At 35.5% G+C, this 22,852-nt stretch overlaps 2 protein-coding genes across 2 annotated transcripts; one reads left to right on the forward strand and one right to left on the reverse strand.

Moving 5' to 3' along the window:
- Window positions 1-509: 509 nt before the first annotated feature.
- Window positions 510-12,391, reverse strand: LOC109039296 (CTP synthase). The gene is made up of 10 exons (XM_019054721.2): window positions 12,040-12,391; window positions 10,208-10,378; window positions 9,459-9,565; window positions 8,432-8,560; window positions 7,574-7,738; window positions 6,868-7,244; window positions 5,812-5,949; window positions 4,227-4,396; window positions 3,451-3,558; window positions 510-1,876 (listed from the first exon to the last, which is right to left on the reverse strand). The coding sequence occupies exons 1-10, from the start codon at window positions 12,203-12,205 to the stop codon at window positions 1,680-1,682; spliced, it is 1,728 nt and encodes a 575-aa protein (XP_018910266.2). The 5' UTR covers window positions 12,206-12,391; the 3' UTR covers window positions 510-1,679.
- Window positions 12,392-12,691: 300 nt separating this feature from the next.
- Kpc2 (Kip1 ubiquitination-promoting complex subunit 2) lies at window positions 12,692-22,431 on the forward strand. The gene is made up of 6 exons (XM_019054727.2): window positions 12,692-13,153; window positions 13,671-13,825; window positions 15,019-15,230; window positions 16,141-16,432; window positions 17,524-17,683; window positions 18,842-22,431. Exons 1-6 carry the CDS (start codon window positions 12,808-12,810, stop codon window positions 18,964-18,966), a joined length of 1,290 nt encoding a protein of 429 aa, XP_018910272.2. The 5' UTR covers window positions 12,692-12,807; the 3' UTR covers window positions 18,967-22,431.
- The last annotated feature ends 421 nt before the right edge of the window (window positions 22,432-22,852 follow it).

The raw sequence follows: 22,852 nt of genomic DNA on the forward strand, positions 1-22,852 counted from the left end.
ATTCTGCGACTCCTTGTAGCTGTCGAAACCATTTAGCATTCAGCATGGTTACATGGATGAGTTTAGGTTACTTTCATGAGGTTACTGGATGTTTTCAGACAAACTAAAAAAAAATATTTATTTTAAAATGGGAGGCTCAAAGTTTTACTCCTCCGTGAGACTCAATTGTCTATTCACTTTCAAACTCAATATCATACGGTTTTTTTTAAACGTACCACCTTATGATATAAAATGTTTTTGCTGTAACTCCATTCAAAATAGCTTCTATATGAAAGCTATGTGCAGATTTAGGAACTTATAATGGTTTGGCTCCATGAAGAAATGTTTCAGAGTCTCTAATTTTTGGGACATTTTTGAGCAGTTTGTAATATAAATATGTAAATGGATTTTCAGTCCATCAAAATATACCATGGCTATTTTGATGATAGCCACTTGATTCTTAAGGAAGTTATTTTCAGCAGATTGCGCATCACTCTAAATATTATCGGAGAAAAGACAGGTACTATCAATTTAAGAAGAAAGAGGTATATTTCAATCTGATTTTTCAATGATAAAAAAGTAACCACTACTAAAACAAGACACAGAATCTCTGAAAATACTTATCACATTGATTTTGACTTAAAAGCTACTTAAGAAGTATTCCTTTTTCAAAATTAATCTTCACGGTGAGGTACAACGTAAAGAAAATTAATATTAAGAGTTCATTTGAAACTTTGAGCATCAAATCATGATTGATAGTCAGCAAATAATAAAAATTTGATTTCTTCAGAAACCTTGCATACTTGGTGCTGTTAAACCGTGTCTTTAGATTATTTAAAAATAAATGCAAAGCATAAAAGTCCGATTTCATTCTGTTACGATCAGTCCAGAAAAATCTCACATAAAATAAAATTAACAATTTCAAATCTATGCTGATCAAAATGCACACCAAAAAATTGGGTACTTATTTTACTTAAATGCTTCAACAGCTAACTCTGCATGGCTACATGACACAGAAAATATGTTTTTAACTTTACCTTGTTACATGCAAATACTAAAATCTACAAAAACAATTATCTTTCACTGCCACAATAATTGAAATTCCTTAAAATAATTACTTTTAAAATCACACCGGTCAATTGCGTACCACTGAATTTCACGGTCATTAAAATGGTCATTAAAATAGAAATTTATCACAAAAATTTCAAGCGTCAATTACAGTATGCTGATGCATCAGCACCCAAAAAACTAAAATATTAAGTCAAAACAGTAGCATTAGAGAAACTTTGATTAAGAGAACCAAAAAACCAAATGGTAAACTGCAAAAGTATAGATTTCAACACTAAAAACTTCTTGGATAGTGAAATTTTATCAGAGCGAGTCACAGGTATAAGATGGTGTTAGCAAAAATTAAACTTTTCTGCAAAATTTGAACAGATTTAAGTGTTACGGCAAGCTCGGAAAATACTAAAGAGGTGGAGAGTTGTTCAAGATTATTGAACACCGTGCATTAAGACTTGATTGTATCATACTCATAGATCCAAAGTACTACAGCACGGGTTACGGAAAATGGGTAAAATTGTTTTTCAATTTCGAAAACTAACTTAAAGCTATCTAAAATCCTAATGCGTTAAAAAAATTGGCATCAAAGCGTTTTTGAGGAAGGTACTTATTGAAATGACTTGAGGCTGATTAGATCTTTACGATAGTTGGTCAAGACCATATTTCAGATACGACTCAAGATTATTGGTTGCTGCTAGAATAAATCCTAGGAAAGGCGGAGACGGCTTCATCGGACGGCTTAGATACTCCGGATGAAATTGCGTTGCAATGAAGTAAGGATGCTTGTCGGTGTCAAGCTCTAGAATTTCCATTCGTAGTCCGTCCACATCAGTCCCTGTCAATTCATACACAGACAAAGATCGTACTTAGATTCAACTTTGGAACCACTGAAACTCCCAGTTAAAATACTCCCGTCGAGTTCGCAAAAAATTTCCGATATGAAACCTAGAAATTAAACACATTCACTGCCAGGGAGTTTTTTGGTGGCCTTTAATTCAGGCTCAAAATGAACATAAAGATTTTCAAACTACCCGATAAGTTGTTTCGATGTGCCTTGCTTGTTATCATTTTTCTCAGATCCCGGCCACCACCATGTAAGGCTCAGGTTTTCATTTTTTTTTTTTTTTTAAATTTTTATAGTATTTCCGACTGAAAATTACTCAGTTTTGAGTCAAAACGTCTCGGTTTTATTGATTGTGTATTTTAGCCTTGTTTCTCGTTTTTCCCCCTTATTTTTCTACTGTAAGCTGTTTTTAGATATACTTGTATATAACAAACCAAATATTACCAAGCTGTCTTCAACGGATTTCCTGTCAACTTTTCAGTAATTTTGGTAGTAAATTGTAGAAAATTCTCCTGAACGACTCAAATTTTTCAAAAGACTTCGGAAGCTGTTAATTTTCTTCAAGTTTTTCTTTTCCCCAGTTGATGATTCAGCTGGAACTACTGAGAGCCAAGTTTAGGTCGACATTAATAAAATTAATTTCTGACTCTCATTCTCAATTTTCTACACCTGATTATGCAGACACGGCACACCGAGTGCAAGTTAGAATAACCTCACAGAATTCGCAGTGAGGTACTTCTGTCTTTCTGATGACAACTAGAATTTTGTATCTATTTGATATACTACCTATCTCTATCAAAAGTATCCGAAACATTTTTGTGATCGACATTGGAGTGCAGCAAACGCACTGTGCGGCTACTTTCATAGGGTTGTCAACAGGTTCAGAACAATTCTTTACTGCCGAAGACTAACATTGCGCTACCATAGAAAAGATGCAAAACGAATGCAGCAGGAAATTCAAAATTTTGTGAAACATTAGATTGATTGCAATGAATTTTTCAGTAGTATTGCGATTACAATTAAAAAAATTAATTGCCATTACCATTAAATTTCGATTAATAGCACAGCCCTGGTCACAACTATCCTTTGAGACACAATAATTTTCCTTTAACAGAAATGTAGTGATGGTGAACATGTTAATATCATGGGGATCGAGGAAAATAGAAAAAACCTCTTTCTTTTTCGACTTAGAGACTTTATCTCCTACCATTTCTTGCAACAACAATTGCCAACTTCCAAACGTTAGTTTCCTGAGGTGCTGTGTTTGTGTGCCCTGGAGATACAAGATACGAGATACCAGGTTCAATTACTTGTCAGGAAATCTGAGTTTGACTGTCTGAAGCAAGGCTATCGTTGAGTTGAATGTAAAATAAGAGATTGAGGGATAAGCGCAGAATTAGCACTTGAGGGTTACTTAAAGTAGGAAAAAAAACTTTTGAGGGGCTGCTGAATGGTAAAATAAGGTATGCACAAGGAAATTTGGTTCAAAAATCTCTTTGATTAATGCTGAAACAAGTTTAGCATGCAGAAAATAATCTTAGAAAAAGCGAGAAGTTACAACTTACCCACGAAGTATAGGCCATTGTTTTCGAGCTCTTGCAAATACTTTTGATTAACTTCGTACCTGTGTCTGTGTCTTTCTTTTATTTCTTTTCTGTTGCCATAGAGTTTTCCTGAAACAAGTTACAGGTGCAAAGTCAAGTGATGAAATTGGATTGAGGGTCATGTTAGGCATGTCAAATAACTTTTTCAACTCTCCGGTTTTACTTTTGTATGAGAATACAGCTACATTCCTGTTGTTGAATGGCAAATACTCAGAGATTGATGCATAGAGACAGGGGTACAGAAACTTCTTAGCCTTTCTATTTTGTGTTCCAACCTTCCTATTTATTTAACTTAAGTCCTCATCAGAAAGAACCCCTTTTTCCCCAGAATTCTCAACGCCGTGACCTATTTGCGTCCTTCATCGACATGCTACCAAACGTATACAAAACTTCGCCGATTCCACCGCAATTTTAACGCTATGCTATTATTAAATGACCTGCCTAATTATTTTACACAAGCAGGCACACAATCATGAACAATCATGATGACATGATCTGAAAATTCCTGCACCTAGCGTAAAAAATTCCAGTTTTTTAGCTTGCTGAGCTTGAAAGCACATAATTTAACAACCAAGGATTAGAAATTTAACCTGCACCAGTACACCATATTCCCTTCGAATTTTTTTTGGGATCTACATTCTCTCCAATTCCCTAAAACTGTACTTTTCTTCTATTGATAAATGCATATGAGGAGTAGATATACAAGTTCCTGAAGGAAAATACAAGCAGCCACTTACGGACGACTGAGTAGTCCATGTGCTCCTTCGAAAATACCGTGGTTTGCCTTCCTAACCGCATGGTGCCTCCCATGTCAATATTAGTGTGGCCAGGCATGTCTGATATCACCGGATGTTTGCATTCTGGATCCATTTCTGTAGAATTGGCATCTTTGTGACCCAACACATTCCTGTTGGAATAAATTCATCAAAATTTGGATTAAAATTTCTTTAATCTTTTTGTCGTCTATTCAGTTAAATTTAAATATATTTTCCGATAAATAAAGAATTCTGAAAATTTTACCATGCTGATTGAGACTTCAGAGAAAGGGGACTAAAGCTAGTTGACATGTTTGCGGTTTGAATGAAAAAAAAGCTTTAATTTGGACCATTTATGCATCAAGTTTCAACTAATTTGTGCCACTCAGCCGAAAATAGTTATGGAGGTGAATTGTTTTCTGGAAACTTGAACTCGAACAAAAGAGAGTTCAAAATCGGGTATATCATCATATTTTTAAACGGTGTAGCTCTCCTGCTTCTTTTTCCGGAGGAATAACTGTATTGCGTAATGCCTTCATTCAAATTGTTCTAGCATATGGGACATTGATCTGAGGTCCACAGACAAAGAGCATTTATACGCACAATGTGTGTCTTTTTTCAGGCATAAAAAAATTATTATTTTTTTGTGGAGGGAAAAACTTTAAGGACAGATGTCCTCACAAAAACAGACAGAAGAAAAAAGAGGGAACAATTATAAATAAAAGCATTTTGTGAGTTATGTCATGGTTTAAGGGACTTTCAGTTCATTCAACCGTGAAATGAATGAAACTGAATAATACAGGACTATCTAAATTGAGGCACTGGATGCAAAAAGGGCACTTCTTGGTTGCAGGGTTTCAGAGTCTCCTCTGACATTTCATTCATTGTAAGGAAAGAGAATGCTTCCATTGCACAAAAAATTTCACTCAATATTCCTTACGATTCTACAATTTTCTATAGAAAGAATTCTGGAGAAATCACACATTTAATTCTTAGCAACAGAAATTCTGAAACACAATGATCGAGAAGTACCCTTTTCGCATCCAGTGCCTCAACTGACGGTAAAACTGCAGAAATATGTATCTCTGTTTGCAGCGCTGTAGACTTCCTGTCACACTTTATGTTCTACATAGAAAACTAGTGAACGTCATTTTTTTTAAAAAGTCAGTGATTTTTCTTCTCTTTATAGAGCATAATCTGAGAACTTCAAGCCATGGTATTGGTTCCGATTCCCTCTAAAAATAAAATAGGACAGAGATTTTGAAATACAGCGACCAAGATAAACATTTTTGCAGTTTCACCGTTGATATATCAATTGCATATATTGATAAAACAATCAAAATTTCAGCTACTATTTTATTTTTAAAGAGGAAACCAACATCATTTCTTGAAATTCTCACAGAATATTTTCCTCACATAGAAGAGAAATTTCAAAAGTTTCTGATGATGAGTAGTTTTCACTTAAAAAATAATCCATGTCGAAAACTGTGATTCACGTTCCTGTAGTTCCACCATCAGAGTAATTTTTTAAAGATGCTACAATAGACTGAAATACATGGAGACTTACCTTGCAAACTCAATTACAGCTGCATGTAAGCCAAGACAAATGCCTAAAAATGGTTTTTTCAATGTTCGGCACCATTTTATCACAGCTATTTTACCTTCCATTCCTCGTTTGCCAAAACCTCCAGGAACAATAACACCGCTGAAAACAAACGAGAGTTGAATATTACTGATAAAGTGGCAATTTTTAAGCATTAAAAAGATTTTTAGAATTTCAAACAATGTTAATGCTACATAATAATTATTTTAAATTATTTTTAATTTTTTAAGAATTTCTTTTGCTTTCAGGATGATTAGAACTCTCACCTATAAGTAAAGCTTTGAAATAAAATATTACAAAATTCCATAAAAGCTAAACAAATTAAACAATTTCCATACAATATGAAAAGTACAAGTTCTTTTTGTCAAAATATAGTAACTGATGCCAATTTTTGGTAATGAATTGCTTTTGGTCACTTCATGTCACAATCCGATGCCTTGATGAACTTGAGCAAAATTTTTCAAACTGTCACTTGAATAGAAGTTCCAGAAATGGATATCTCAACAGCCAGAATCTTTTCACATTGTCCCTAATACATGTTTTGAATATAATTTTTTTTTTTTGGTGTGTAATTTTTAAAATATTGGAAGAAAACAGAGGCACACAGCGGATAAAGGGCTGATCCATTGTAAAAAGTGGCATCACAAAATTCACCACGTACAATATACACTTCACCCATCACATTTGGAGGGAGTTGCGATTTCTAACTAGGATTCATGACACCACCACCGAATAGCGGGCCGATTATTGAAATTGATGGCCAAAGCTATAGACAAAGAGGACAACAGGTAAATGGAGTTATCCAATTGGTGGCCGTGGATGGTTACAATTGACAAAAGAGGTTAGTAGTAGACAAACTAATGGCAACCCACAAGTGACCCTGTAGTTGGTCCATAATTTTCCTCCTCAGTCAACACTTAATATGTGCTTTGACCAATAGGAGTGCTCAATTTTCTCTTCGTCCACCAATTTCAATGATCAGCCCGTAGTGTGGAAAGAACTACAGAAATAAAGACTTACTCGCTGTTACACACTGTCATCCAGCTCTCATGAAATAGGTCTGGGTTCGTCTTTTCAGCATCGACCTCCAGATTTTCTGCGTTTACAAATTTGAGATTCAGCTTATAATTTGCCTGCAATGAAGCATGCTGCAACGCTTTAATCACGGATGCGTAAGCATCATGAAGCTTGATATACTTTCCCACTAATACTATATTCACTTCACGCCTTACAGTCTCCAGTTTCTTGGTTAGAGCTTCCCAGCTGCTAAGGACATTTGTTGAAAGCGGGACTTTGTACTCAAGACAAAGCCGCTTTTGGAAATATTCTAGAATGCCTTGATCTCGCAAAACTAGAGGCACATAATAGATTGAGCTCTGATCATGCAGACAGATGACCTGCAAAAGTAAGCTGACAATTAGAATACAAGAATACAATTCATTTACTTCACAGGCATACAAAAGCAAGAATATTCTCCTGTAATCTAAAAGCATTCTTTTAAAGAGGTATGCAGGGCAAGATTTATGAGGCTTGAGAGAAAAGAATTTAAGGACTTTCAGAAATATTAACAACTTTTTAAAGACTTCCAACTGAATATTCAAAACTTTTCAATACAACAAGGAATAAATTAGCACAAATATGCACATAATTGACTCCAAGAAAAAAAAAACATGAGAAAGCACGATTACTCAAACCCGAGTGCTCGCAAATTGAGGAGGGAACTCACCTCATCGAGTCCAACATTGCAAAAACTTGAAATTTTCTCTTTCACTGGTAGTGGGATAGGATTTTCACTTCGACAAACGAGAAGATCGGGCAACAGCCCGCAATCTTGCAACTCCTTTACACTCTGACGTGTTGGTCTCGTTTTGTGTTCTTTAGTTGATGCAGGCTGCAAAACAAACAAATGAATTTTGAATACAGAAAAAATTATGAGGATCAAATTACCGAGGAAATTAAAATCCTGTTGCCTGTAATTTACTTGAGTCAAGAGGTACCAAAAACTGAGTTAAATTCTCATTTTATCAAGTATACCTCATCGAAGAAAATAGCTCCGATGAGATAGATAGAGCTAAGCAAAACAATTAAATCTACATTGCAGTGTTACAAAATCTTGTTGTCCATTATAATTTTTTGGAAGAAAATCAACCAACTTCCCTACTCCAAAATGATAAGAATTTCTCTTGCCCATATGAGAGTAAATTCCGCCAAATTTTAAGCAAAATTTTGGGTAGTTTCTTTCCACAAAATTAAAATAGAAACTGAGCGTTTATTTGGATTATACGTATATGAGATATGGGTTGCAAGGGTTACCGTGAAAGTCCATCATGTTGATATTTCCTGATAGAGTTAAGAAAATAAAAATAAAAACATTCAAAGAGTACTAGAATGAAAAATTTGTCTTATTTTTGCTCCTCTTCGAGTCCAAGTCCCAGAAGTTAAAGCAATACAGGAATCCGTTTGTTCATCACACTTTTCACACTGGTTGTCACAAGCTGTAAGAGGTTGGAAAAGTGCCGACAACATTTATCTGACATAGGAATTTTATGATAACCTGAGCTCAAGAACTATGACAAAATTTTACCTGGGGTACATAAGATACGTGAGCAACACAGAAGCTACCATGATGCTTTCGTGAAAAGGGACGAAAAGCTTCTGTGTATGGTCTTCCTTCAATGTCACCGACTGTGCCACCTAATTCCACTATGCAAACCTGAAGTCAAAGTTCAATAAAAGTTCAATAAAAAGTGAGAGCCATGAGACTAACATAAGTAATATGACGAGTTTTGGTTTTTGAAGATAATGTCTCAGTTCGTATTGTGACCATCAAGGATGCAAAGGGTTCCAAGCTTCTTGTTTTAAAAACTTTTTCCCCAACATTTTTCGAGTGATAAACCCTCTTTTTTATCTTCACTTTACTCACCAACTATCACGATTTTTCTGTTAATGCAAGTCAGCCTCCCCATTTTAAAGGCTTTTTTTCATGGCCTATACACTTTCGAAATCAGTTTTTGTTAACTTCTTACATTAGGACATCACTATGCGAGGACGGCTGGTTGGGCAGTGCAGAGGTTTTGCACCCTTTCTCTGAAGGGTGCATATCAGGGATGCAGAGAGCTTCTCTGTGTGTTAAAGTCGTATGCTCATCGCTAAAAACGGCAACTCGGAAATACAAAAAGAAATCAGTGAGAGGAGGGAGTATCTAATTAGAGAAGACCAGTTTGAAAAATGGGAGGGCAAATAACTTTCAGCAGCTCTGATTTTCTTTGTTGTTTCTTAAACATTAAGGCATCTTGCAGGCATGGTAATTACACTAATTAGGGAGGCTGTAATGTTGAAGGCACAACTATGAATACATACCTAACTAAATCTTGTGAAACCAGAAAATTTCCATACATTTTATTTTTAAAGATGTGTTCCCAAAAACAAAAATTCCTGCCTGGCAGGAAAACCTGAAACTCTCTGGATTTTTGGTAATTTGACATTATATTCCTTTTATACAGAAGAACTATTGTCATTTTTAGATGAACTTTACACAAGTTTCGCATCCAAAAGAGAAGACAGAAGTCAGTTGTGAAGATTATTGTAAAGAGGAAGATACAAATGCTTACATCTGGAACTGAGGGAGGAGTGTCATCGTCATCACCATCACTTTTGATGGGGCGAGAAGCAACATCTTCTACCCAATCAATGATCGCATTAGACATGTGGGGTACAACTGAAAAATGAGTAGAATTATTAGAGATGATGCAAAAAATACAAATCTGCTCAAGATTGGTGATGAAAGAGAGTTAATGTTTCTCACTAGGTACTTGGCTGTGACAAATTTTTTGCTGGGTTTTAAAATTCACATCTCTAGGGCTCTAGATGAGGTACACCCACTGATAGAAAATAAACAAATGAAATGGACTTTTGAAAAACGAACCAATTCACTTCGGTGTGAAATGCACTTGATCTTGCATCAGTTTTTTCAAAACAAAGCTACTAGCTCTAGAGGCCTTTCCTCTTTAGAGGGTTGCAAATAACTCTCCTGATTTCAAAATTTCCCAAGTCTTCACAGGATTAGATAACTGAGATTGTTACTGTCAAAAAAACACAGTGGATGAGTTCGGAAAAATTCACAGAGTAAGTGCAAAAATCATAGAGGTCAAAATATGACCCATATATATTTGCTCCCGGTCAGGAAGGCATTAGTTTTTGATTCCAGTCATTACAAAACAAATTCAGAAATCCCTGACTTGAACATTTATTAAACACTTATGAGATAAAAGTTTTCAAGACTGCGTTTAAAGATTCACAATGAATGAAAAAAATTAACAAATACATTCCAAGATCTGCTGGAAACTCATGAAACACTCACTTTGAACAGTTTTACCAAGGTACTCTCCTTTCCTTTCTTTTGCTATTACTTGTTGGTTTATCTTTCCTGTTGTTATGCTATTGTCGCTATTTAGTGTGATGTCGAGAAATCTCTCATAGTTTCCCAGGTCAATATCCACTTCGCCGCCATCATCGAGGACAAAAACTTCTCCTGTACACAGAAAAAAAGAAGAAAAAAGTTTTACCATTTATGTATGTCCGTTTTGAATTTAGATAGAATCCACACCAAATAAGCTTATGTACTCCTAGACTGAGACAGAAGATCTGCCATTTTGATTCTGGTATTCACTTCCAAAGCTGAGGGGAGGACAGCTGTTCTTCTATTTCACTCCAAAAGCGCATCAACATACTTGGTGTGGACTTAAGATTAAACTAGTGGATATTTCCCATAAACAACAATCATCTCCCAGCCATCAGAGCATCAATGAGTGGGGCAGTCGCCGAATGGACCAATCAGAGGGGCCTTCAATTGGCCGAAGTTGCATGAACAGCGCATTTGAATCTAAGTGAAGTAACAATTTGCGGTATTCAGCTTTCATTTCTTCAATTATCAGACTATGTCATTTATGTAGTTATCAGTTTTCTGAAGAAAAATTTCATCCGCTTTTGGAAAGGTACTTTTTTTTTTTTGAGCTTCAAATAGCCCTCAAGGGCTAATCCCATTCAATTCAGGCTACCAACCCTACTTGCCCTAACCTATTTCATAATCCAAATTCCCTCCATCTATAACACTTGGGCAACAGTTCTCCATCACCCCAATTAGTTTCTTGAAACCTCATCAGTTCCCTAACTACTATTTTCTTAAAACCATTAATATCCAGCTGTTCCCAATTATGGCAACCAATAAATGAATTTCTCTCTCTCTCTGTACTAATGAATTTCTGAATTAGATCAACCACTGAGAAGGCATCGGTAGTGCAGCAGGCGAGTTTCACCCGCTGGCGTGATGTCACAGAAATGTAGTTACGCCGCTCCACTCTTTTAGGCAACGCTGAAAGCTGACTGAGATACCTGAATGCCCTTTCACAATATCATGAGGCAATGACAGTTGAATTACATCATGTTGCATGTAACTTTCCATTCAGCCTCTCGTCCACTTTTGACCGGTGAAAAGTTGAACCATGTGAGTTGGGCTTCCTGACATAACATAAGACTTGAAGATTCATCGACAGCAGGCTAAGTAAAATGTGTGAGGGAGTTAAATCGTATAAACTAGATGGGCATGATGAATTCCGCCAGGTACATAAGTACACTTCTTGATGCGGTATCCTGAACGGTTGCCTTCGAGAATAGAGAGGCCTTAACTACGTTTCTGTGACGTCATGCTAGTAGATGAAACTCAGCCGCGGTTTAACATGTGTTCTTAAGGGAGAACGCCTGAAGCGTGTTTCTTTCGAGCCGATATCTTTTCGACGGTTGATCTGATGCAAAAATTCATAGGAACCTTTTCAAGAGAGGATGAAATTTCACTGTAGAAAACTAACTGACCCATATATGTCATTGTCTAATAATCGAGGAACTGAAAGCGTAATACCGAAAATCGTTACTCCACTCATATTCTCTCAACTTCGGCTGATCGAGGGCCGCTTCACGCAACTTCGGCAGATTGAGGGCCACTCTGATTGGTCCATGCAGAAACTGCCTCGCTCATCAAGGTACCGATGACCCGGAGATGCTTGTTGTTTTTGGTAAATATCTACTGGCTTGGCGTCACATAATTGACTAGTTACGGCCTCTCCATTCTCGTAGGCAACGCCTGATCATGCCAGTGGTTGGAAGCGTATAATTTGAATAAAAATGAAAAATCATTACCATGTTCATATGGTGAAAAGGTCCCGGCATCAATATTCATGTAAGGGTCAATTTTTATTGCTGTCACATGGAGTCCACAGGCTCTTAAAATGGCTCCAAACGAACTGGAGACAACTCCTTTACCGACGCCGCTGATGACACCGCCGGTCACTAAAATATACTTCATGATGAGAATCCAAAAGTAACGAGTTGCACAAGTTCACACTAAATAGATCTACAATGATTCAGACACAGAGAATCAACCGATAATCGAGCTAAAATATTTCTGACAAGACCACGTGCTCTCGTTTGGCGCCTTGGCTGGCGCTGCTGGCACTCGCTGGCACTCGCCACTTCTCTGGAAACCAGGAAACTCGTCCTGCAAAAAAAATTCCCGCCCCCTTCTGCCATCCGCCATACTTGTTTTGGTTATTTTTCACGTTGCCAAATGTATAAATTTGCATTTCACTATTAAAATAGTTGTTTGAATATCATCATAAAAATTCAGTTTTTCAAGAGGAATTAAAAAAAAAAAATTATTTGACGTAAACTAAGGGCTCATTTGCAATTTCCTGTGACGAGATAAAAAACAAAATTGATAGAAGCGTGACAAATAAGGAATATTATTTTAATTTAGCAACAGCGATTTGGGGTGACTGGGGATCAGCTGATCCAGTTGTTTACATTACATTGAATGATTTCATGAATGACAGGTGTTGTTGTGGAATTCTTAATTCAACTTAACTTTTAGTGTTAATTTAGCGCAGTGATCCTTTGATTCAATTATTAATGATAGCGTGGGCATGCAAGAAGTTTAACTCTGGTTTCTTCAGTGACAAGGAATCCAAAAATGAGGAGAAAAGTGAAACGTCGAAGCATAGTATGCTAGCAGAGGACGAACCGTCATGTAGCCAGAAAGTTAAATTAACTGTTGTTGGCCTGGAAGGACATGTGTGGACATTGGAAGTGCCTGTAAATACAACAGTTGACAAGTTGAAAAATTCAATCCTTAGTCGGTTTTACAACTCCCAAGATAGTCTTAAATCAAGTGCAAATTACTACCTTGTTGACGTTGCTGGGAAGAAAGTTCTCAACGGAACTTGCACAATCCTAGAGGAGGATTTAAGCGATAAAGGTAGCGTTTGCCATGCCATGCAGTCAATCAAGCTCTACTATTAACTTAAATCCGAATTTTTTTTTACATTTCTTTGATTTCTTCTGTGTTAATGAAGTTGACCTGATTCAATGTTAATATAGGGTCTCATGCTCCGGATAATGATTTTAACATTTATTTTATCATTAACTACTTTTGTATGCTTATTTCTAACAACATAATTTTACTCCTTGATTTGCATATCTTCAACTCATACATTAAATTCACTTCTGATGCCCAGAGCTTGAAAACTTTAGCTAATGAAAGTTTCTTCTGAAGTAACTTATTGTTGAGAAGTTTTTCTTATCTACTTGTATGGGTAGGTACCTCATTCTGGCACTCCTCTGTGGGATCAATTCTTCAGGAAATCAGTAAAAGCCATTCCAACCCTAAGCAATTTTTGTAGGAACCAGATCTTTACTTATTAAAACAATATTTTATCTGACGGTACTTAAATTATTCCTAAATAATAACCTAATAATTTGTGCTGTTTCCATAGATGAAATCTTACTTGTTGAACGAAATATCCAACCAAAGAAAGTATTACCAGAAGATGAGAGAGGTCCCACAATGGAGGAAATCGAAAAGGCTACGAAACATCTAGTTCCACAAAATACCAATGGTCCTATCCCGAAGCCTCACCGACCATCAGATGTAAGTGTCACTGTATTAGATAGGTATTAGAGTTCTTAATGTTCATTTCAGTAAGTTGCTACCTTCTAAGTAAAAATTCAGTTTCCCAAGGCTGCAGAATCTAGAGGCCACCAAATTCATCTTCCGAACGGATATAAGGATCTAAGGAAATGGATTAAATTATATGATTTCATTAGTACCTACTTTTGAACATCTAATTCTATCCAAGCAAGGTTCCTCCGCAGACATGTTAAATATTACAAGTCTGCTGAACTGAAGATTTTGATGGCTAATGGCAAATTCCTTGTGTTTTGCTGGTGTTGTTCCCAAGTAACTGCTCTAATTTAATTTCTTCAAAGTAATGAGATGCCTGATTTTCTTAGAATTTCAGAGAAATAATCACACACAAATTTTTGGAAGCTTACATTGATGAATATCTGAATTAAAGATAAAGTATGACAGAAGGTCTTCATTGTTGGCGAACAGAATGCAAGATTTCAGAGAGCAGACTTCGGAACGACACAATACTTTAACTTCAAGGCACATTTTGCCCAGTTCTCAAAATTCTCAGGAAATATATGTGCAATTATGATTCTTTGAAATAAGTAGCCTAACAAGGGTTCAGCCAATAGGGAGCGCTTATTGATTTCAACCTGCCTACAGAATTCTAGCATACTAGTGGCAATGTTATCAAATGGCGCACCACCTCATTCAGATTTCACCCGAAAGGGGCCTCACATTCCTAGAACAGATTAATCTGCGATACCTTTCTTCAATGCTTCTGATATCGAACCATGGAGAACGATAATCTTTTTTCTAGAATTTATTGGTTTAACAGTAGGGTAGTTTTCTCAAAACTGATCTTTGAAATTTTCATTGAGACGAGTTCTTTTCTCATCGGTGCTCAGCTTTTCCGATGACATTAAAATCTTGCCTACATAGAAAATGTTGTTATGGTAATGCCGTCAAAGAGAAAATTAGTACTTCTCATATCAGCTTAGTTATTTTTAGATTTTTTTTTCTTATTTTTCTTTTTTCCTAACACAGTGAATAGAACACTCATTCTCAGACAAGCAAGATCAGCTTATCTCTTTTGAAACTGAGAGACTCATCTGCTCTCTAAATCACACAATAAATTTTCTACCCAAGACATTTAATTTGTATCATTTACTATCTTCTTTACATGTATGCTCATGAACCAACTTGCCTTTCAGACTCAAAACGATATTCAGAGAATGTTCATTTCCCTGGCTGAAACATCATCGCGAATCTTATCAGCAAACCCGGATGCAAATGAAATCTACGAGGTGATAGTATCAAAACTTGACTTGCATTCCAAAAATGCTCCTGACCCTCAAATTGTCAAACAACTGGAGGAAATGGGATTTCCTAAGAAGCAAGTCATTGCTGCTCTCGCTTTGAAAAAGTAGGTATTCCTTCATTCTACCTCATAATGGTCTTGAACCTGTATCATTGTATCATTTATCAGGAAAGAAAGTGAAAATTAATACATCCATCTATTAACTGTAGTACCTAGTACAGTACTGCCGTGCCAAGGAAGAACACCGTATGAACATTCGAGAGGTGTCAAATGTACTTTGCTAAAATGTTTATTTTTGAGGAAAGTTAGGAATATTTTTCCTTTAAATTTTCAGAATCTTTAGGTGAAATTGCAAACAAAATTATCTGAAAAGTGTGAAGGAAAATATTCACAAGTTTACCAGGAAATTTGCGTTTAATGAAAGGAAATTTGGCAACGCCTGAAGGTTCATACGGCATTTTTCCTTAGCACAGCAGTGTATTTATCCAGTTAACTAAAGCACTTTACCCACAGCTAAATAACTATTGAATTTTTTCAACCATTTTATTGTTTTCAATATATGGGACTATCCCCCTGGTAAGTATATCAGTATTGTGGTGCTGAAAAATTTCAACTTTAAGTCACTGGTACTATCTATTAGAGGAGGAAATTACTCAAAAATGACTGATCATGTTTGAAATTGTAATTAAAAAACATAATTCTTACCTGCAAAACAAGGAACCACAAAGAACTAAGTTTCTAACTATGTTTGAGGTCGAGAATTGTCAAATTATAGTGCAACTTATGCTCTTGTTGGGCATGAAAATGAATCAGATTGCTTGCAACTTATTCCTTGAGATACTTACTTATTGGTGAGAACCGAGTTTTTCGTCAAAAACCTCATTATCCGATTTTTTCTCCCAACTTAGCTGAAATTGCTATCCTGGTGAATTTTTCCTTTTGCCTGAAGCTCAATCATCACACCTGGCAATTTCATTTGCCTTTCGAATACATAATTATTCTTCATTGATTTCAGGCAAAATGCAACAGAGGCGCTTGAATGTTTGTTAGATGGGTCATTAGAAACTCTCAAAGCCTCAGACACAAGCATTCCAAACAGTATAGATTTGGACCCTCCGGAAAATGCCAATGCAAGTCTAGCAGAAAAAATTAGCCACCTTTTAAAAATCTGTATCACAGTTAATGCAAAACGCAACAATAATGATCTTGGAAACGATAAAATGCTACAGTTTCTGGTCGATTCAGGCCTCGCACGGAGCAGTTCCCCAGAATTGCTGAGCAAGACTGACAGTGACCAATCTGAGTTGGTAAGTTTTCACAATGTCTATCTAATTTTATAAGCTTGCAGATTTGATAGTTGGTTTTCATCATTTATTTTATCTTTCTCTATTTCTCTCCGATCAAACTATAGTCTCAGGAGAAGTTCAAAGCACGGCACGAAAAATTTCATCAAATTCAACCGGACAAGGTAGAAATTCTGTCTGGTTTTTTGTATTCATGCAATCAAGCTCATGAATAAACAATGTTATGGCTATTGTGATTATTTATTTTTAAATTTTGCACCACTCCTATCTTATGTCAAGCTAAGTTTCAGGAGAGGTTTGAAGCACTATTTCAAATCTTCTGACATTATTTTGCTGAGGATGGTAACAATCCATTGTGGTTTCAGTTTTGAGTTTATAGCATAGACCTCAAACATTCAAAAACACGGTAGAAATTCTGTGAACATTTAGTTTTTATTCTAAAAATTGAGCTCATGTACTGAAGGAGATTTATTATTATGTATTTTTTAATTTTCCACTTATCATTCTTTGCAGCTAACTCAGTTTCAAGAGAATTCCTAGGAACTATTTCGATGACATATCAATGGCTAAATTGTGAAATCAAGTATTTCCATTGCAATGTTTCAAATTTTACGCTTCTATTTTATTTTTTCCAAGAGAAATAAGCCAATTATGTAGCTTGGCACTAGTACAGAATATTCTACTGACGAAAAAAAAAAAAAAAAAAAAAAAAAAGGAGGTACTAACAAATATTTTAACATATATCATACAAATTATATCATTTGTATTTTTGCGATTTAACCAATGTCAATTGTAAACTCTTATATCTTGTTTAGAAGTTGATCTTTAGACTTCTCATCGTGTGAGCGTGATTTCTTGTCATTGTAAAATTTTGAAAAGAAAATATGTTACCTAGTGCCTTGACTAATGCCTTGACTAATGCCTTGTCTAATGGCCTATTTTACTCAAAACTGAATGAAGTGCAAAACCAGATGGAAGCGTCTGAGCTACAATCTGTAGGATTCTAACTTATCCAGTACATAAGAATGGTAATTCGACAAATGAAACTTGCACAGCATGAAACTATTTTCTTAGTGTGTCGTGTAATGTTTCAGACTGAGGTTTCTTCTGATGGAAGCAAACTGGAGGAAGGAATCAACCTGGGAGCAGGGAGCAGCCAACAGATGGGGCTGGATCGCAACGATCCTGTTTACAAAGCACTTCACACAAATCCTGCAATTATCCTTGGTCTCAATAATCCTAAAACTCTCCTAGGTGTGCTGGTTTTTACATTTTAGTCTCCCCCAAATTTCAGTCTATAAACCAGGGTTGCCGCAGTCAGGGAAACTCGGGAAATGTCAGGGCATAATTGTTAAATCACCTTCATTTGCTTTCTAGAATGGGTTTGAGATTTTTAACAAGAAATTTTGCCGGAAAACTATTTTCAATTATGCCTTCTTAACCATACGTCACATCCTCAGTTGTCAGGGAAAACCGGGAAATGTCAAGGAATTTTAAAAAGTTAGGGATAACTGGGAAATGTCAGGGGAAATGACGAAAATGTCAAGGAAAAATTGTTAAATCACCTTCATTTGCTTTCTAGAGTGGGTTTGAGATTTTGAACAAAGAATTTTGCCTGAGCACTATTGTCAATTATGCCTTCTTAACCATACGTCACATCCTCAGTTGTCAGGGAAATCAGAGAAATGTCAGGGAATTTCATTTTCTAAATTCTGTGGCAACCCTGATAAACTCGTAACATGCATCTTTTTTATTTTCATTCATCAAGGTTCTGGAAACAACATCATTCAAACACTTATTCACAAGAAAGTACATCTAATGGTGGAAACTGCTATGTAATAATTCATACTATCCCGTTCATGAGTTGATATCTGAAAGTCCTGTTGTAAGGATCATTTCCTACGTAAGGTATAGAAGAGTCAGCATCTGACTTCATGTACCTTAACTTCCAATCTACATACGTCACTCAATACTGATAAGTGGTAGAATATTATTCATTTTTAGATAATTCCCTATGCTTTTATAGTTTTAACCAGTGACCAGAAACAGGGTTACCACAGTGAGGAAATGCCAGGAAATTTTAAACATTTAGGGAAAATTACAAAAAGATCTGAAACAAATTGTTGAGTTGCCCTTATTTGCTCTCTAGAGTGGTTTGGACGTTTTGAACAATAATTTTTGCCTGAAAACTATTCAAATTTTGTCTTTTCAACCATTTAGGCATATCTTCAATTGTGAGGAAATTTTACCAAATGTGTCAAGAAGAAGTTACTGAAATTATTTTCCCAAATGCTGTGGCAACCCTTTTGACAAAATTAAATTTTCCAGCCTCTGGCGCTGGAAGTGAGTTTTACTTTTCCATGTTAATGTGACCGACTGACAAAGAACAACCAATGTTTCTTAATGTTTCAGCTCTTATATCAATAGTGGACAGTCCCTCAGCGGCCAACCTGTGGCTAAACGACCCTGATACCTCATCAGTACTGAATCAAATATTCAAAACATATCACACTGAGAAACATGCTGTCGGAAGATAGACCCACAGATTCCACCAACGCTTTCATGTAATGTCTGATGTAAGATAAGTTGCTGAAGTCAGCGAATTTACAGAACAGCATAAAATAGGTTAAAATTTATTAACCCTCCATGTTGTGTAGGTTTTGAGTAATCAATTTTTCTTTTCCAGGCTATTCATCGCAACAAGATCAAAAGGGGCTACGAACTAACCTTTTTTTTAAGATTTTGCAATTTACAGCTGCCAATCTCCAGAAAAAAAAGAAAAAGAAAATATTCTCTTTGAAACTTGATAATACTTACTACTTCTCTGACAAATCAGCAGTCATTTGCCATGATAATTTTGGAAGAAGAAAGGAACTTACACAATGACCACTTTGGTTTTATCATGTTTGCTCGTTTGATATATTTTAAACACCACCCTAATTTAGATAGCCTATTTTAAAAAAATGGCTAGAAACCAGTAATTTTCCTGTTTTTCCCTGACTTCACCAATGAATCTATATTGTGTCTTTTGTAATGAGTGATACGTAAAGTTTTCTAATGTAAATGATACCACTGTATTATTTTAAACATTGAAACGGTAAGTACAAAATAGTTGACAAATATTCAGATGGGTTTTCATTGAAAAACCTTTACATAATCTGTTAGTGTAGCACACTGTTTATTTCAAACGCTTTGGTCTAGTTTTATTTTTCATTTGTAACTAGGTCTTGATGTTTTCAGCGTGAAAGATAAATCTAATTTTAAAAAAAAACTTCAGTATTAGAGAGTGTATGTCCAGTTCTCAATCGGTACTTCCTCATAAATCGAACTCGCAAATGTTCATCAGCAACGGAATCCTCGCAAGAATCTTTCTCGCAGAAATTAGAACAGTGCTGTTTTCATTCTTATCTACTTTGATTCTCTCACTTAACTACAGTGTGGCAATATATATGACTGATCTTCTGAAGCAATCGAAAAGTCATTTGTTTAATTTGCCCTAACACTTGTCGTAAAATTCCGTAATTTACACTTGTTTTAAGTTATATTCTGAGAATTGATCTGTGTGAGGTATGATGGAAATAAATCAAGAACTAAATTAACAAATGATTCATCGTGGAGATAAAAATGAGAGACAAATCATACTGAAACCTATGAGGTTGGTTTCAAAGACTTCATAGAAAAGTCGCCTATCACAAGTCTTTGTCACGTTTGGTTTGGATAAATGTAAAAACCTATCAGCTAGGACGCTGCCTGAATCATCGTCACCAATCTGATCCAGAACCTACACAAATGACATGTTCTGGGCGCAGTTGTGGTCTGTAGTCAAAATTAGTGTGATCGTGAATTCAACTGCGTTGAGAGACCAACGCACAAACATCAAATTTCTTGTTCTTTGAGGGAAAAGTCTAAGGAATTTTTTAACTTGTCAAAGGTAGCATATGGCAATCATATAAAAAGACCACGGTCTATAAGTTGATATATCAGTTTAAGGGTGGTCATAAAAGAGTCAGTGAAGAAGAGTTATAGCCCCACTTGCTCTTGGGTGTTGCCAGCGTCTAAAAACGTGAGGCGTGCGTAAGGCATGCGTGCGTGTTGCATGATTGTTGAAAGTATGACAAAAAGATAGCAGGTAAACTAAAAATTAATGTTGGGACAGCCCACACTATTTCAACTGAAAAATTGTAGTTTCGAAAAATGGGTGAGAAAATGGCTAAAGTTTTGCTTCTTATGCAAAAAAAAAACAATGTGTTACTTGTTGCAGCGCATAGAAACAAGGTGAGGTATTCCCTGAATTTAATAAAACATTTAATGTCAAGCGTTAATCTCTTAAAGCAGCCGAATCAATGATTACTCTGATTTTGACCACAGACTGAAAATGCATTTGGGGGCATGTCACCTCTTGTGCCAATTGCTTTTCAGATATCGGTGGCAATAGTTCAGATAGCCTCAGTAGCGTCCTGACTAATTGAATTGCATTTTGCAAAAACGAACCACTAGCATTGCAATGTAGCTAAGATTGTGCAACTTCTTTTGACTTGGAGGAAAAACCCGATTACCCATTAATAGTTTCTATTTTACTCGCTAAAAACTGTAAATTTAAGACAAAAATTACCATCTAAATTTCATAGTTTTTCACGATTTCCGCAATTTCATTGCAAAAGATGAAGTTGCACAATCTTAGCATCATTGCAATGTTAGTGGTTCCTTTTTGCAAAATGCAATCCAATTGATTATCACCTTTAGTGGGCTCAAAAATGAGTAAACTCAAGATACAGGAGACTTTTCTGCAAACTCTTTAAACTGACTCCTATTCTTCAAACTCATTAGTGCTTTTAAAACAGTGAAACAAAATCTATTTGTTTGCTTATGTTATTATTCTTACTCATATTGTTGTTGTGTATTTTTGTAGGGCAAAAAAACATACAAATAATACTCTTGAGATGAGAGCAATATGACAGGGATGCTTTTATTTTTTCTCAAATTGTTTCTCTTAGACTTCCTAATTAATTTAAAAAAAAAAGGGTTCTATGCAAACACATTGGTAGTACCCAAACTTAGGTACCAATCTTACTGGGTACCTCTTCACTTCTTAATTTGCTTACCAATACTCTGTTTTATCATGTCCAAAATAATCAGATTGATAAAGTCAGAGAACTTCATTTTGTTTTTGCTCTATTTGTGAATGTCAAGTGTGTAAGAACTTGTTTCTGAGAGCAAACCCACAATGCCTTGACTGCGATGGCGACATTGTTTATTTAATCTTTGACACAAGTTGCTAAGCCAGCTGAGAAATGTAAGTTTGACACTTGTCTTAACAAAAAGCATGCTCAGAAAGGCCAGTATTCAAATTCACACTCGATTTGTATATAATATCTCAAATGCGTCATACGCACATGGACATTGCTAAAGTGAGGAAGTGCATACTTCCATTACAGAGTTTCATGATCTCTGATTATTTTCAGTTATTTTAAGAGATGTGAACTAAACATCTCAAAAAGTTCCGTGAATTTTTCTCAGTGTGCAAAAAAAATTTACAGAAAACTTCAAGGAAAACTATTAGTTAGTTTTCTTTTGAAAAAAAAGAGGCAAACTTGGAGTGAAAATGTGCAACACTGCAGTTGGTAATACACATTTTTTTTACTTTAAACATCGAATTAACTTCAGCTAAGGCCAAGATCCTGCAAGCTTTTTCGGGCAAGAGTAAAATTCAAAATCTAGTCATTTTGAATTTTGATTTCTAAGAACTCTTCATCAAATAAATTTTTAGAATAATTTTTCTTGTTTGGAAATTTGAAAAAGGATAATGGCATTTCATTCCTTCATAAAATGCCTCTGCACAATGATAACTGTCACTTAATGTTTTTGATTCAAGACTGAAAAACCAGTGACTTGAAAGCTTGCACAATTGTAATCTAGGCTTTATTATTGAAAAAAAGAGTTGTTACTACTTTTTGATCTTTTTTGTTGTTATGATTTCCTATTAAAGTTTCTTTTTATTTTAATGAGTTTTTTCTTTACATCACACGAGATTTCCTTTGTTTCTAGTCAGTTACCCCATAGCTATGCACATAATCATTCGTACATAAATGAAGGAAAGTCAGTAATCCTAACCATCACCATTGAAAATGTACTGATACTTAAGTACACTTTTCTCAGGTTCTGGACTGATTTTCAAAAACATTCTTTTTGGTTTCATTTCTTGGATTATGCCCAAGTTTTAGACGAGAGAATTATTAAAAATTATGAAAACTGAAATTTTCATGATTTTTTTTTAAAAAAAAGAGCAAAAGAGGCCTTCAAACTCCTTCATTTTTTCAAATATTTTTCTTTGAGAAAAGAAGGAAAAACCTCTTTGTCAGTAGTTAAAGAAGAAGGTGAGGAAAAAAACGATTTTTTTTTTTGAAAATCCATTCAGCAGATCTT

The sequence above is a fragment of the Bemisia tabaci genome, chromosome 8 (assembly GCF_918797505.1).
Source record: "Bemisia tabaci chromosome 8, PGI_BMITA_v3".
Taxonomy (NCBI): Eukaryota; Metazoa; Arthropoda; class Insecta; order Hemiptera; family Aleyrodidae; genus Bemisia; species Bemisia tabaci.

Excerpts from the sequence above, each read along its gene's own strand:
- LOC109039296 (XM_019054721.2), bottom strand. The coding sequence starts at position 12,205 with ATGAAGTATATTTTAGTGACCGGCGGTGTCATCAGCGGCGTCGGTAAA. Across the intron at positions 8,561-9,458 it reads CTCCTCCCTCAGTTCCAGAT|GTTTGCATAGTGGAATTAGG; the intron begins GTAAGCATTTGT and ends CTTTGACTTCAG. Across the intron at positions 7,245-7,573 it reads GCAATGTTGGACTCGATGAG|GTCATCTGTCTGCATGATCA; the intron begins GTGAGTTCCCTC and ends TTACTTTTGCAG.
- Kpc2 (XM_019054727.2), top strand. The coding sequence starts at position 12,808 with ATGATAGCGTGGGCATGCAAGAAGTTTAACTCTGGTTTCTTCAGTGAC. Across the intron at positions 13,154-13,670 it reads GGAGGATTTAAGCGATAAAG|ATGAAATCTTACTTGTTGAA; the intron begins GTAGCGTTTGCC and ends CTGTTTCCATAG. Across the intron at positions 16,433-17,523 it reads ACAGTGACCAATCTGAGTTG|ACTGAGGTTTCTTCTGATGG; the intron begins GTAAGTTTTCAC and ends GTAATGTTTCAG.